Source organism: Dasypus novemcinctus, chromosome 3, assembly GCF_030445035.2.
Source record: "Dasypus novemcinctus isolate mDasNov1 chromosome 3, mDasNov1.1.hap2, whole genome shotgun sequence".
Lineage (NCBI taxonomy): Eukaryota > Metazoa > Chordata > Mammalia > Cingulata > Dasypodidae > Dasypus > Dasypus novemcinctus.
Genome location: NC_080675.1, coordinates 181369078 through 181385078, shown reverse-complemented (window position 1 = coordinate 181385078; position 16001 = coordinate 181369078). Strand labels below are relative to the sequence as shown.

The 16001-nt window shown below is 54.3% G+C and overlaps 1 protein-coding gene across 1 annotated transcript in view; it reads right to left on the bottom strand.

Annotated features, from left to right (window-relative positions):
* The window catches only part of ATP10A (ATPase phospholipid transporting 10A (putative)), a 178680-nt gene that overhangs the window by 14178 nt on the left and 148501 nt on the right, over window positions 1-16001 (bottom strand). The window contains 3 exon segments of the mRNA XM_058294818.2: window positions 1542-1726; window positions 9454-9580; window positions 9649-9752. Coding sequence (XP_058150801.1) covers window positions 1542-1726; window positions 9454-9580; window positions 9649-9752 — 416 coding nt within the window.

The following is a 16001-nucleotide window of genomic DNA, read 5'->3' as shown; positions in this document are numbered from 1 at the left end:
AGTGAACTACTGATCATGAAGTAACTTGGATGAATCTCAAAGACATTGTTTTGAGCAAAAGAAGCTAGGCTCCAAAAGCTAACAATCTACCCTTCTGCTTCTATGACATTCTGGAGAAGACAAAACTACAGTTAGGGAGAACGCATCAGGGTCTGCCAGAGGCTGGCGGTGGAGGGAAGGCATGACGTCCAGGGGGCCTTGCCAGGGCCTGCCCCGGGTCACGGAACCTTCTGTATCCCGGTTGAGGTGCCGGTTACACAAATCCACATGTGCTAAAATTCACATAATGTGTGACAAGAGTCAATTATTAAAAAATAAAGCCATTACCTGGTCATCAGTTCAACCCTTACGCACAAGTCTCCACAGTTAATTGAAGAATTCAATTAAAAAGAAAAGGCCAGGGAAGCAGGTTTGACTCAACGGACAGAGCATCCGCCTACCACACGGGAGGTCCAGGGTTCAAACCCCCGGGCCTCCTGACCCGTGTGGAGCTAGTCCACGTGCACTGCTGACATGCAAGGAGTGCCATGCCATGCAGGGTTGTCCCCTGCATAGGGGAGCCCCACGCACAAGGAGTACGCCCTGTAAGGAGAGCCGCTCCACCTGAAAAATGTGCAGCCTGCCCAGGAGAGGCGCTGCACACACGGAGAGCTGATACAACAAGATGACGCAACAAAAAGAAACACAGATTCCCATGCTGCTGACAACAACAGAAGCGGACAAAGAACACACAGCAAATAGACACAGAGAATAGAGAACAGACGACTGGGGGGGGGAAGGGGAGAGAAACAAATAAAAAATAAATCTTTTTTTAAAAAAAAGGATGCCGAGAGCAGGAGGGACTGGAGGTGGGGGTGGCCTGGGGCACAGCAGTGGCCCAGGGGAGGGCAAAGCTCCAGCCCAGGCGCCTCAAGGGTGTCACGCCCAATGAGCTCCTGCAGATAGCACCCCAAGGTCTCTGCAGCCAGTGGTGCGGCGTGTGGAAGTGGGGGAGCTGGGGACGGGCCGGGAAGGCCTCAGCACACAGGGAAGGCTGGCCGGGCGCCTGCGGCGAGAGGGCCACCCTGCGCCTTGTGTGAGCTCAATTCCTGAAGCCAATGAGCCCCGGAGGGCGCGGGAGTCAGCGCCCAGAGCAGCAGGACGTGAAGGCGACACTCTCTACCTCTAGAGTGACCTGGATAAATAACTGTGAGCGCCGGCCCGGGCCTCCTCCGTCAGACAGGAAGAGGCCCCGAGGAGTCCACGCCAAATGGAACCTGCCCGGGCTTTGCGTTCTAGGCCCGCGCAACTTCATGAAACACGCTCGCGACAGTGAGGCAGGAAAAGGCAGGGAGCACTTTGCAAAGCCCGCGCGTGCCTGCCTTTAATCCCAAGAAATCCCACAAACTCCCCGTCTTCCAAAGCAAGGAACGGCGCGTGCTAAGCGCACAGGAACGCAGAGGGCGCGGGTGTTTCCCGTGCCAGCTGCCCGGGGACACCTTGCCACGGGCCGCTCTGCCAGCAGCGCGCCGGGCGAGGCGCGGCCGCCCGCGCCCACCCACCTGCGAGTCGGCGTTGAGCGTGAGCACCTCCTCGTCGCGGTCCAGCAGTTTGCAGGCGTAGGCGATGTTGACCGCCGTCTCCTGCTTGTCTCCCGTGAGGACCCAGATCTGCAGGCCCGCTTGGCGCAATTTCGCGATGGTCTCGGGCACGCCGTCCTGCAAGCGGTCTTCGATTCCGGTGGCACCTGGTGAAAGGCACGGCAGCGTGAGAAAGGCCCCTCCTGGCCGTGCCCCTGGAGCCCAGGGGGCGCTCAGGCTCTGCGCCAGCCACGGGATTCTGGTCTACCCGCAGGAGGCAGGCGCCCCGTGCTGACGTGCGCTCGTCCCTCATCATTTCAGGACAGGGCAGACGCTTTGAGTAGGTCTATGGGGGCGACACAGCCAAAGGACACAGAAACAGCCTTGAGGTCATTCTAACCGATGTGGCATTAATCTGCCAGCTTTAAGAACTTTACAGACGACCTGAAAACCAAGCTTGTGGGGGATTGGTGGAGGCGCCCCTATTCCAGAGCAGAAACGCGGTTCAAGAAACTGAAGTTTCTGGTTGAATGAAACCCTGAGTATTTGTTCTCTTGCTGTATCTTAAGCATAATGTTATTCTCAAAATGCCTTTTCCGTGAACATAGAGAATGAAATGGGCATTTTCACCTTGTTTTGTTGTCGGTATGCAGGCTAGGGGAAAGAATATACTAGTCACTGCAGACACGCTGGCCTGCCTCTGCTTTCACGTGTCCTCGGCTTCCTGGCCCTCGAGCACCAGTGCTTGCCCTCGAGCTCCAGCCGTGGCCTGGGTCCCTGGGCCAGTACTGCCCTAGCAGGAGGGGCTTCTCCCCAGCTCAGGCCCTCCGTCAGTGCCCCGCTCTTCTCTGGGCTGGGATGCCCCTCCCCTTCTCCTCCCAGGATGGAAACGGGGAGGGATAATGAACATACAGGAAGTGCACCTTTCTTCAGGGCACCTGTTTGGAGAACTTTCACAGCTCTCGTACCTCAGTCACTGGGCCTGAGCTCCCAGACGCCCAGGGGCCAGTGCCTTCCTCCCCTCTCCCATCGCATGCTGCACCGCGCTTGAGACCTGGGCCCTGCTGGGGGAACGAGCCGGAAGGCTAAGTGGGAACTTGGGAAGGGCCCAGAGGGCAGAGGAGATGCACCCTGCTTGGAAATGTCACCCCACGGGACCCCGCAGGAAAGGGACCAGCAGGGCAGGACTGAGGCGGCTCAGGAACGAGGCACCTGTGTCCACACGACGCAAGCTCATGCCCAGCGCGGCAGCTGGGAGGCCCCCGGTCCCAACTCTGCTCCTCGCCCTGCACCCTCCGGCTCGGTGGGGGGTGGGGGTGGGGTGGCGTGTGGCCCGTCCTCAGCATCTCACAGACGCGCTCCTGGCCCCACCTGACAAGGGCCCTGGGAATGAGCCAAACTGAATGATGCTCCCTGCTCCTGAGGGAAGAGGGTGGGAGCTGATGCCCACCTCCCTGTGCCCATGGCGCCTCCCTGCGGCATTAGGGTCACACTTGATGATGATGATGATGACAGTCATGATCACAGCTCACCTTGACTGATGACCCACCATTCTGCCAGGTGGAAATTTTCACAACATCCCTAAGATGTCAGTACTACAATTATCCCTATTTAACAGATACAGATAGCCAAGGTGAGGGGGATGGGGTGAGTGAGGGGGTTGGGGTGGCTAAGGGGGTTGGGGTAAGGGATTTGGGGTAAGGGGGCTGGGGTGGCTAAGGGTTTGGGGCGGGTAAGGGGGTGGCTGGGCTCTGTCACTGCCTGGAACATGGTCTCCAGGCTCACGCTCTGCGCCCCAGCTGGGCCCCCGCCTCTACTGCAATGCTGTTCTCTAGTACTTAGCCTCACCCCAACCCAGCCGCCCTCCCCTTGCTATCCCAGGAGCTCTGAGGAGGGGGCTTTGGGGCTCCCAGAGCTGCACCACTGGCCCCCAGCCAGGGCACCCAATAAGAACGGCCAAGAGAGCAGGGAGGCCTCCCCAGTAAAGTGGGTCTCTGAAGGGGTCCCCACTTTCCAGGGAAAATCCAAGACCTGGAAAATACGACTTTATTTCAGGAGTTCCTCCGGCAAAGCAAAGGTGCCCACCCTCACTCCCACGTCACCGACCCACTAAGTTTGACTCAAGGGCAGAATATGACCATAAGAAGAAACATCGGTTTAGAATGAAAAACGGCTGAGGACAAAGAGCCAATCTGGGGCAACAGTCCTCTCAAAACCATCTGAAGCAACACCTGTAGCAGTAATGAAAGGCAAAATGTCAAAAACAAAGTTTTTTCATTTTTTCATTTTTTTGATACCCCAATTCATTTTTCCTTTATTTAATTTTTCTAAATTTCTATGTATTCTATATCTAACCTTTAAACCCATCACTATATTCCACTTTTCTGTTAATGGAACCTGGCAATATATTGGGCTTTCTTTTTGAAGAAGTTTTGGACTACAGAGAGGTTCAATTATGGTGGGGGAGGAGCACTTATGTGGGTGTCATTGGTGGGGGGCACACAGTTGGGAGGGAGTTCTCCAGAGCATGTATACAGGGTATATAGAAAGGCTTGGATATTTTCATAGTGGTTTCAGTTGGAAACGACAGATGAGAGAGTGTTGAGTTCCTGACCAGGGGAGCTCTATCACATTCCCCAATGGAACAACAACAATTCCCCAAGTGCAATGGCAAAGACCAATAAAGATGGATGGTCCAATGATGAGCCCTTGATACTGATGGCTCCGATTATGAGCCCATGTGCCTGCAATATTAACTAGCCCTATAGCTGTTGGATGCCTAAGGGTTACCTCCTGAGAGCCTCCATGTTGCTCAAATGTGGCCACTCTCTAAGCCAAACTCAGCATGTAGATGCATTGACTTCCCTCCAGCATGGAACATGACTCCCAAGGATAAGCCTCCCTGGCACCAAGGGATCCCTATCAAGTACCAGCTGATAATGTAACTACAAAAAGACCATGAACAAAGAGGTCAACTCAGACTGCCAGAATATCTCAGCCTACATGTAATATCAGGTGATAAAAACTGCTTTTTGACTTTGGATAAAAAGGGGGAAATGGAAAGGACAAGTGAGTTTATATGGCTAAGAGTCTCCAAAAAAGAGTTGGGAGGTCATCAGAGGGTGATGATTATGCATGCTTCAGCAGGGTACCAGAGACAGCCAAGGTAGGTGGAAACCAAGATGCTGGTTCTCCTGAGGGCTGCAGAGACCCACAGGTTCTATGGTCAAGGCAGATGGCTCTGGAGTTCAGGGCCATGTCAGTTGGCCCTACTTTGGAGTTTGTGTTCCTGAGTGTGATGGAGTTGGACTCAGATATAACCTTTCTACACATGCCTCTTCTGTTACTTTTACCAGTTGGTGTTTGGGTTGGTGTATACTCAGGAGACCTGAATCTCTGAACTGTCCCTGTGACGCCAGGCCCTGGGCCTCAGCAGACTTGCGGCTCCTACCTTCTGGTTTCTTGGACTTACCCTGGCCAGCTGACAGGGAGGTGAAGAGGGTCAACCATCACACCAGGGAGCCAAGAGTGCCTACAACAGCAAGCAGGTGAATTGTATCCATCATCCATGTGGAATCTAAACTCCCTCTTGATGTAGAGGTGGAGTGGACATAGCCATCCCAGGTCCACAAGATGGAGGAATAGAGTATGGATTAGAGTGGACTTACTGGTGTTCTGCTGGGGAACAACTGTGATTAGTAAGGGAAGAAATTGTAGTAGTGATGTGGAGAGGGTGGCCATGGTGGTTGCTGGTTGTCAGGAGAGGGAAGAAGAGATATGGTGTGGGGGCATTTTCAGGAGTTGGAGTTGTCCTGGGTGGTGCTGCAGGGATGGATGCTGGACGTTCTGTGTCCTGTCGTGGCCCACTGGGTGGACTGGGGGAGAGTGTGGACTACAATGTGGACCACTGTCCATGTGCTGCAGCAGTGCTCCAGAACATATTCAGCAAGTGCAGTGGATGTGTCACAATGATAGAAGAGTTTGTTGATGTGGGAGGAGTGGTGTGGGTGGGGTGGGGGGTATATAGGAACCTCACATTTTTTAATGTAACATTTAAAAGAAAATAAAGAAGACAAAAAACAACAACAACAATAACAAACCATCTGAAGCAGTGTCTTTCTTCATCTGTCCAAGGTAGCTGTTTGTAATATAATTTTTGAGACTTTTAGTAAATGCCACTCTCTTTACGCTTGCTTCTCGGAAGAGCTTGGCATTATTATGCAACATAACAAGCATACTTAGAAGAGCTCAGTGCCAAGCTATGCCACTGCATATTTCTGTACTCAGATTTTAGGCAACTTTTAATGGGAAGAGAAAAGATTTCACCAACTGAGGAGTTTCAGATGGCATTTAAAAAATTAACAAGAACACTGTGAAAAATGAGCAGAGCACTCTCCTTTGAATTTCGATTCTTGGCTGGAACATACGGAAAAGAAAATTTTGAGAATATGGTGAGAACATTTGTCTTTTCTGCTGAAGATATGTATTTGTAGTTTTCTGGGGCTATTTAATACAGGAACATGAAAGAAAAGATTTAGAAAGGGGTATTTGGCTTTGGAATATTAAAAAATAGTAATGGCTTCGCTTTTCTCAAAAAGGAAGCTGAACTGGAACACGATGTCCAGTGGTGCTCCAGAAGCCGCGGTAGCCTGAAGACGGTGGCTCTCGTGTTCCCCAACGTACACCCCGTCATTTGAACCATAAATATCCCAGGAGGTGGGAGATGGTAACCGTTTAACAACTGGCTTGACGGAGGGAAGCTGAGGCACTGCATTTGCGCATTTCTCTGGTGTCAATACTCCCACCTCCGCTGATTTCAAGCTACCAACAAACAGGGCACCAAAAGGCTTACAAAATGCCTGAAAATTCACCAGTGGGCTTGCAGCAGAGGGCTTGAGCCAGCTGCAGCCCAGCAACGGGGCCCTCCAAGGAGCAGCTCCCTGGTTCCTTAACTGACCCACCTTTACCCATTTTATTCGGCTCCCAGAGGGAAGCGTCTCCGCCTGACAGTGGGAGGCGCCGGGCCCAGAATTCTGAACCCTGCGGCAGGCTCAGCTGTTTACCCCAACGCCCGCGCTTCCCCGTAACCCCCATTCCTGTGGCGTGAACCCTGCCCGCAGGGCCGCTTGAAGAGGCTATTTTCCGTGAAGGTGTGGCCCCTGGGAATGAGGGTGGGTTAATTCAGGTTGTTGGAGGCCTTGAAAAGAGGACCTGGAAATCACAGAGGCCAGAAAGGAGAGGGCGCCCCACGCGACGGGGCACAGCTGCACCGGAGGCGCCCCAGGGGACCCCTCAGCCTGGGAGCCCTAGACTCTGGGAGAAGCAAGTCTTGCCGGTATCTTGATTTTTCAGCCTCAAAACCGTGAGCCAATCCATTCCAGTTGTTTCAGCCAACCCACTGTGTGGTATTTGTCCGAATGGCCTGGCAAACTAAGATAACAACTTTAATAGCAGGTCACTGACCTGGCCTAACAGAAAGTCAGCTGTCTACACAGTTGCCAAGTAGGATTACAGAATCCAAGCTGGGGAGCTGTTCCTGCAAAAGAGACTGAGGAAGAGGTGATGAGTCCGGCATCAGTGCCAGCTGTGCTGGGACTGTTAAAAAAGGGCCAGGTCAATAGAGATGGAGTGTCCAGGCCAAGGGAGGTGATGGATGCCCGGCCACCGGAGAGCATCTATGGAGGAGGTCAAACCTGATGGGGAGTGGGTGGGTGGAGCAGTTTGATATGGTTACGAATTCCAAAAATAGACATTGGATTATGTTTGTAATCGGGTCTGTACCTGGGCACGATTGAGTTATGATGAGGGCTTTGATTGGGCCACGTCATTAGGGCATTGAGTCCTCCCTCCCCTTGGTGGGTGTGGACTCACAGATAAGAGGCATGGCCAAGGACAGAGTGGAGGGTTGTCCAATGTTGGAGTTTTAATGTTGGAGTTTGATGCTGAAGCCTTAAGCTGGAGTCCCAGGAAGTAAACTCACAGAGGAAAGAGAAGCAAGCCCTGGGAAGAGAGGAACCCTGAGCCCAGGAAGAAGCAAGCCCTGGGAAGAGAGGAACTCTGGACCCAGAGAGAAGCAAGACCCTGGAAGGGAGGAAGCCAGGAAGCCTGAACCCTCGCAGATGTTGGCAGCCAACTTGCTCCAACACTTGGAAATAGACTTTGGTGAGGGAAGTAACTTATCCTTTAAGGCCTGGTATCTGTGAACTCCTACTCCAAGTAAGTACCCTTTATAAAAACCAGCCCATTCCTGGTATTTTGCACCAGCACCCCTTTGGCTGACTAGTGGGGAAGCCACGGCCAGAGTTGTGTCACCAGGCCCTCTGCTGAGAGCTGACCTCTGGCCTGCGCCGTCATGTGATGGAGAAATGCACAGCGGGGGAAACACAGCCCTCAAGCAGAGTCTCGTCCGAGCAACAGGGAAGGGATCCAGCCGCAGGTTCCCAGAGGGTGGGGCCTGCCAGCTGGAGAAGGTTCCGGAGGCAGACTTCAGCCCACCGGAGAAGCCAGAGTGACCCAGGGGGAAGAGCTGCCCCTGGGAGGACCCCCACGCTGCACGGGGCTACGGCTCGAGGCTAGAGCCAGGCTGCCCTGGGAAGAGCGGGCAGGTGCACGCCTCCCTGCCCCGCGGGCCTGCACAGCAGCGTCGTCCAGAGGCGCACAGGCTAGACGTGGTAAGGAAAAACGGGGTGGCCTAGAAGACGCACGACCCCTTCGCCGGATGTGCACCCACGCTACGGGCTCGCCGGACACGCTGCCTCTGCACCCTTCTCAGTAGTGCAGGATCCTCTGTAAGGCACCTCAGTGAAGCAAAACATTCTAGAAGTACAGGCTGGTCTGTATGGCCAGCATATATACGCATTATTGTGGATGTGTTATTTATGTGTGCATATATGCACTTGCGTAAAGCACATGTGTATGTCTGTATGTGGAGATACACGTGTGTGTGCACCAATGACAGACACATAAAGGAGAGAAAGAAAATACGGGTAGAGACAGACAGATGGCAGATAAAAGATAAGGAGGAAGGGGGAAGCAGCTGTGGCTCAATCGACTGGGCTCCCGTCTACCATATGGGAGGCCCCGGGTTCGTGTCCTGGGCCTCCTTGTGCAGGCAGGCTCGCCTGCAACCACGGAGAGCTGCCGGTCGGGTGCTGGGGAGAGCCGGCTCAGCAAGGTGACGCAACAAAAAGGGAGACAAGTAAAAACACAGAAGAGCGCGCAGCGAATGGACACAGAGAGCAGACAGCAAGCAAGCTGCAAGGGGGGGGGAATTAAAAAAAATAAAATACAAACACAGAAGAACATACAGCGAATGGACAGAGGGCAGACGGCACACAAAAAGGCTACGGGGGGGGGGGTGATAAAAAAAAGATAAGGAGAAAGTTAGATGAAAGAGAAGCTAGAAAGCTGGGCACCTACTGATGGGTGCCATAGAGAGCTGGACGGATGCTCACAGACAGATGATGGTAGGAGAGCAAGCGCGCCCAGCTCCTCTGTCGGGGTGAGGCCCTTCCGTGCTTGCAGAGGAACAACGAGCTCCCCGTCGCCGCCCCCACTGGGCTGCCCGACAGCCCCGCCCCATGGCAGGGTGTGTGGCACCGCCTCGGCTGGCTCCTCGGGGGGGGCCCCCGGAGCATGTCCACCAAGTTTCGGCTACACTTTAACCACTGTATTAATATATGTGAATACGGACGCGGCGGGAACGAGACACCTTAGTAACAACGAGCCTGTTGTTTCCTCCCGGGCCGCGCCCATGAAACCTTCACGTATCCTTTTACACCATCACACGCCCAGAAGGCCCCTTCCTTGTCCACCCTTCTGGTGACGCCTGTGGGCAGGGGTCAAGCGGGGCAGGGCCCACGGCGCGAGGACCCCCACGGCGCGGCATAGTCACCCAGGAGGTGCAGGCCGGTCTCCAGGCGCACCGCGGACTGGAAGAGGAGGTCCTCGCGGTTGTCCAGGGAGGCCTCCGCCTCCAGGTGGCCCTGCAGCCAGCGGGCGTACTCCTCCTTGCTCAGCACCTGGTGGGGACACGCCGTCAGGGCCCGCCCCGCGCACTGCCCACCCTGTCCCCCGGGCCCCGGCTCACCCTCTTGGCGATGCACAGCGTGCGCAGGCCTTCCACCGCGTACAGGTTGAGGAAATGCTGCGTTTTGCTTTGGATTTTTTTCTGATGCCGTCCTCTGGTGTCATCTGGGGGGAGGGGGGAGCAGAAGCGCTGGCGAGTGAGCCCCCTGGGTCAGCCACGCCCCAACCCCCGGGGGCTCCGCAAGGTGCTCTCTTTAGGAAGACGGTTCCCGTGGGCCGTGCACACAGCGCCGTGCGTTCTGTTGGGGCCGCGTTTTCACAGGTGTTTATAAAAGTTTGCATTCTTTTTTGCAGTTACAGATTTTAAATGAAAACGTGTGTGTTCTCCGCGGGTGGGGTATGTGCGTGTGGGCGTTGTGGGGTGCGGGCTGTGTGCCTCTCCGTGGGCCTGTGTCTGCATGTGTTTGTGTATGTGTGTGTGTAGGGTCCCGGATGGGAGGAAACGGGGCAGAACTATGAAAAGCATTTAAAAATACTTCTATGCCATAATTTTTTGTCATCCAAAGCCGAGAAGGTAGCTTTCAGACTTAACTAAGACCTAAGGAAAAGATCAACAGCTAAATGTTCTGTGGAAAAGAAAAGAAGTAAACAGGTTATAGGGTATAGTGCCTTCTGCTGTCATTTAAAAACAGTTTTACACTATTACTACTGTAAACAAAACCATAATAAGGGAGAAAAGCACATGTACTGTATGGAACTTAGAAAAGCTTATTCAATAGCTACTCGCCCTCTTGGGAGCTCAATGAAGATGTTAGGAGGAAAATAACCAAAATGGGAGACCTGCAGAATGGTTGTGAGTCTCCAAAACTAAAACTGTCACGTTCCAATGAGAAATACTCAAATTCAAACCCAGGTTGAATTTCATTCCATAGGATGCAAAAATCCAATTGCAAAGCAGTGGGACAAAACTTCTACTTGGCCTTAATCTCTCCAAATGTTTGGTTTAGAAGGAAAAGGAACACTTTCAGCTAAGAAATTGGCCGTCGGCTCCTAGGAGTTCCCAAACACCCACCCTTTCCTGTTTTACACAGGCACCCACACAGAGCGGCCTTGAGCTCAGGACGGGAGCCTCGCCCGGCTGAGTTCAGGGCACGGCAATGCGCCCTCCCCGCCCGCCCTTCCCCGGCCCACCCCGGCGGGCGGGAAGCCACGGGCGCTGCTCGTGCGTGCTCACAGACGCGGCGGGACGGAGGGGCGCTCCGGCTGGCGGAGGGGGGCTGCTGTGCCAGCATTTCGCTGGGACCCTCTAAACACAGCTGACAGGCGGGCCTCTCCAGCTGCAGGTTCGAGGGCCCCGGTGCTGCCCACAGGCGATGCCCACTCGGGGCTCTTGGGAAATGTCAGTTTCCGAGTCCATTTCATCGGGTGCAAGTAGAACACACACGTCTTCATATCAAAGCCAGAGGAAACGGGCTTCTCATTTAAGAACCTCATCAAAAGGCCCATTCTGGCTGTTTCCAGCCTCCTTTGCTGAAATGAGAAGCTCCCGAAAACAAAAGTCCATTGAGAGGGACCTGGCGCCCTTCTGCCCAGCCTGCTAAAGGAAGGTACCCGTTTACCCAAATCTGTTCACTGCATAAAGAGAAAATGCAGTTTCTATAACCAGAACATCCCCCCTGGCCCGGGTTGCCAGGTAAAATCAAAGACACACAAATGCGGCATGGGGCCTACTTACTCTAAGAAATGATTTGTTGTTTACCTGAAACTCAAACTTAACTGGGCACTCTGCATTTCTTGTTTGCTAAGCCTGGCAGTTCTCGTCAACTGCGGTAAGACCACGTTCTCTGGAAGGCTTGTCTATGATTCCACACCTGCCCGTGATAAATGGGACCCGGGGACAGCAGGTCCACTTGGGCACTTGGGCAATGTTGCCCCCAAGGGGTCAAAAATTGTTTTTTTTGGAGATAAAAAATGGAACTCTGGTGTGTATAAAACACAGATATACACACTTACATAAACAGACACTCAGCATGCGTATAGTATTAAAATGTCATTGGAGACAGGCAGGGAGAGGGAAGAAGAGATGTGATGTAGGGCATTTTTGGGACTTGGAGTTGTCCTAAATGATACTGCAGGGACAGAAGCTGGACATCATATATCCTGCCATAATCCACTGAATGGACTGGGTTGGAGTGTAAACTACAATGTGAACTATAATCCATGCAGTGTTGCACTGCTCCAAAAGGTGTTCACCAAATGCAATGAATGTGCCACATGATGAAAGAGGTTGCTGATGTGGGAGGGGTGAGGGGGTGGGGTGTGGGGTATGTGGGGACCTCTTATATTTTTTAATATAACATTTTTTGTGATCTATGTATCTTTAAGAATAAGACAATTCAATGGGAAAAAAAGCTATTGGGGACAATTAGAAGGAAAATGTCTTACAAAGGCTCCTGGGGGGTGGGGCAAGGGCAATAAGGAAAAAAAAGAGAAGTCCAGAAGCACTCCCTTAATTCACTTTGCTTCAGGTATACGTTTCCTAAAAAAAATGACACTCAAAGTCATCTCACTTTTGATTCCCATTTACTCCTGGTATTGTAATAAAGCTCTTCGGAGCTGCAGATAACCTCTTCCCAGAGTCCAAACACTCTGCGGAGAGTTGTGTGTACCTGAGTGACTTCAGAACTAAGGACGAAGACGCCCTCCCTTCTTTCAGGGGTGAAGGAGTGCGCAGCAGAACGGACGAGAGCGGGGGACGTGCTGGGGATCCGCGACCACGTTCACCAGAACTCGTCGAGAGGGGCTCAGGCAGCCCCTCGGCGCTGGGCACACGGGCCGGGGGGCGGGGGCGGCAGAGCCGGCGGCAGGCAGAGGCCACTGCCGCAGCGCCCGTGTGTCCACGGGGCCTGCGAGGTCTCCAGGGCGCCCTGGCTCCTCAGGCACCCCCGGTCCCCGTCAGCCCAAACCCGGCTCCACGTTCCACCCGACGCCCCCTCCAGCCGCCCACGGGGGCGCCGACAGCTGCACGGCAGCTCCTTGAGAATCCCGGGGGCGGCCCTGCCTCCCGACAGGGTGGAGCGGGGAGGGGACGGCTCTCAGGCCGCCCACAGGTGGTCGACGAGGAGCTTCAGGAACCCAAGGATGAGCTGGCTCTGAGCTCGGCCCTTCAGGAAGCAAACTGTAGGCCAGCACTCGGTCTCCTGGGCTCTCGGGCCCGGCGGGGCGCAGTGCGCTGAGCTCAGGGTGCAGGTGAGCAAGGCGAGCACCGTCCTTCTGATGTCCGAGCCGGCAGCTTGGGCCCCCGCGGTGACAGGAGAAATCCTGTCCCTGGAGCTCGGCTACTCTGCAGGGGTGGAGAGCACCTGCACCCCGGGGCGTCCACCGAGAGGGTGGCGGCTGCCCGAGACTCCTGGAGGAGGGTGCTGCAGGGAGTGCCACGGAGCGACCGCTCCATCGTGGTCTGCAAAGGTGGCTCCGCAGCCACCGAGCTCCAGCGGGGCAGGGCTGAGGCCTGTCCACGCCCGCACAGGCGGGGGGCCTGCACGCAGCTGACGGTCATGTTAAATGAGTATCGCCGACAGTGCTGACCCCAAAACGTGACTGTGGCTGGAAGGGGTGGTCCAGGGGGGCTGGTGCCAATTGAAAGGAACTGGGGGTAATCGAGGGACTGTGTAACACAGTGGTTTGGGTGGTGGATGGGGACTGTGGTTAATCGTACAAATACCAGAATGTTCCTCTGTTACAAGGAGTTAAGAATACCGTGATACACGGGAAAACACAACTAACGTCACTTATAGACTGTAATTAGCGTTGTAATACTTTTGTAGCAAAGGCAAAGCAGGTACTGTATCAATGCTAAAGGACAGAAAGAATACGGGATTTCATTTTATGAAATGTGAATATGAACAAGCATTTTTTCCTCCATTTTCTTCATTAACAAGGGGACCGTGGCCGTGTCCTTTACCCAGTCTGGCTTGCTCATTCATCTTTTGGAACACTGGAGAAACAACTGAGTTTGTTTTCAGAATTACATAAGCTCAATGTTCCTGAACAAGATTTTTTTTTTAAAGTAACACTTTCACAATTTGCTAAGCTGCCTTTTGTCTGTTACTTCTTGATGCTGAAATAAAGTTTAAAAAAAATACAAGTTCCCTCGAGGAAGGATGTGGGTGACACCAACTCCCCGCCTTCCTGCACGCACCCCTGCGTTCGGGCAAGGGTGCGGCCGAGGCTGCAGCTGCGAGGCCCGTGTGGGCTGGGGGCCACAGAGGTGGCTGCGCCCCTCTCTCGGGGCAGGATGGCAGAGCAGCCTGCGAGGCTGTGCCTTAAGGACCCCAGAACACGGAGCATCCAGCAAACCAGAGGCAATCGGTCTTGCCGGGAAGAGGCCGAGATGGGAAAGACCGATGTCCCTCGCGGGCCGCTGGCTCTGGGCGCCGTGCCAGGGCTTGCAGGGTTGCTTCCCAGCGCCACGTGAAGTTGGGATCGTGATTTCCTTTGTGCACATGGGAAACTGAGGCACGGAGGGAGCACGTGACTTGTCCAGAGTCACCCCAGCCAGGAGCGCAGGCCTGGGCTCCAGAGTTCTGTGGGTGTCGAGGTGGGAATGGGGGTCCCTGCTTTCTACATCGCACAGCTGCCCGCATGCCCTGCCGGTGTGACAAGGCCCCCTAACACCGCCTCACCCCGTGCACCTGGCCGCCTCGGGCGTCTCCGTAAGTGCCATGAGCACCCGGAGGGAGGGGGCTGTGGTAGATACGGGCTGTGGCTGTGGCGGTGCCTCCCAGCGTCACCCCCTGCACCCGCGTGGGGCACTCGGCTCTGTCTCTCTCCCTGCTAGGGCTGCCTTCAGTCTACGCCCTCTTCACTCAAGAACCGCCCACCCAACAAAGCGGAAAGGGAACGACTGTGCAGTGCGCCCAGGGGGTCGCAGAGCCACGGGGGGACCCAGGAACCATTCCACGGCCTCTGCCACGGAAAACCCCTGCACCCGGAGTCTCCCGGCTCAACGTGCCCGGGGTTCACGTAACTCTTCCGTAGATCGTTCCTACCCCAAATCCTGACGTGCCACACGGCTTGACAATTCCCAGAAGAATGCGGAGCTCAAAAGAAACCACTTGTTTTCATTTCGTCCCCGCGCACGGCGTCGAAGTTACAGCAATGCTGCTCTCCTGCTCGCCCCTTCCAGATGCGCCCCCTTACTTGCAGTACTTAGATTTTGTTGGTAATTTCCTGCCAGGCATCTCCCCAACACCACCCGGACAGCTGGTGGAGGAGGGGCACAGGAGCAGAGCTCCAGCCTCTGCCCTCGCTGACCTGTAACCACAACGGGCGTGCTCGTCCCTGCACACACTGCCTAGGGGAGTGTGCAAGCCACAGCGGTGCACCTTCCCTGACCCTCCCTCCAGCCCGGCTCCTCTGTGCACACACTGCCCAGGGGAGTGTGCAAGCCACAGCGGTGCACCTTCCCTGACCCTCCCTCCAGCCCGGCTCCTCTGTGCACACACTGCCCGGGGGAGTGTGCAAGCCACAGCGGTGCACCTTCCCTGACCCTCCCTCCAGCACAGCCCCTCCCTGGGCGCTCTGTCCCTGGGCAGGGGGATCAGATACCACCCCCAGTAAGGGCTCCTCCATCCTGGAATATGATGAGAAAGGCAGGGACGCTATAGTGAGTGGCTCACGGTGCTAAATCAAATCCAGTTAAAGACATCTGGGATACCTTACTATCTTATAGGGAGGGTGGGTAGAAAAGAAGGAGTATTAAAATGTCCTTTTAACAATTACAGGACATTGTAGATCCCCCCAGGGCCCACTGGATGGAACGTGGGAGAGTGTGGGCTATGATGTGGACCATTGACTACGGGGTGCAGTGATGTTCAGAGATGTACTTACTGGGTGCAATGGATGTCTCACGATGATGGGAGAGAGTGTTGCTGTGGGGGGAGTGGGGGGTGGGGGCGGTGGGGTTGATTGGGACCTTGTATTTTTTGAATGTAATTTGTAAAAATAAATAATTTTAATAAAAAAATAGTAAAAAAAAAATGTCCTTTTATGAAACAGCATGAGAGTGAGTGATAAAAATTTTTGTTTGCTTTCTGTGTACTTCTGGGAACTTTTCTGCTCATCTAAATACATGCGTCGCCTCGCAAAACCAACGCGTGGCCAGCTGCTGCAGCCCCTGGCGGCCCGGCTTCCTCTCCTCGCCCAGGCTCTCCTTCCTCTCTCTGTTTACTAGTCCAGGCCTCTGACCTCACACTCAACCCATGGCCCAGGTGGAAGTCTGAAGCTCAGGGATCCGCTAAATTGTCTTTAACGCGAGGCTGTGGAATAGGACAGAAGGGAGTTTTTGCAGAAGAATGAAATCTGCTCCGATAACTGCCATATCTGCTTCCTTTTTACGGCTGTAAACAAGAG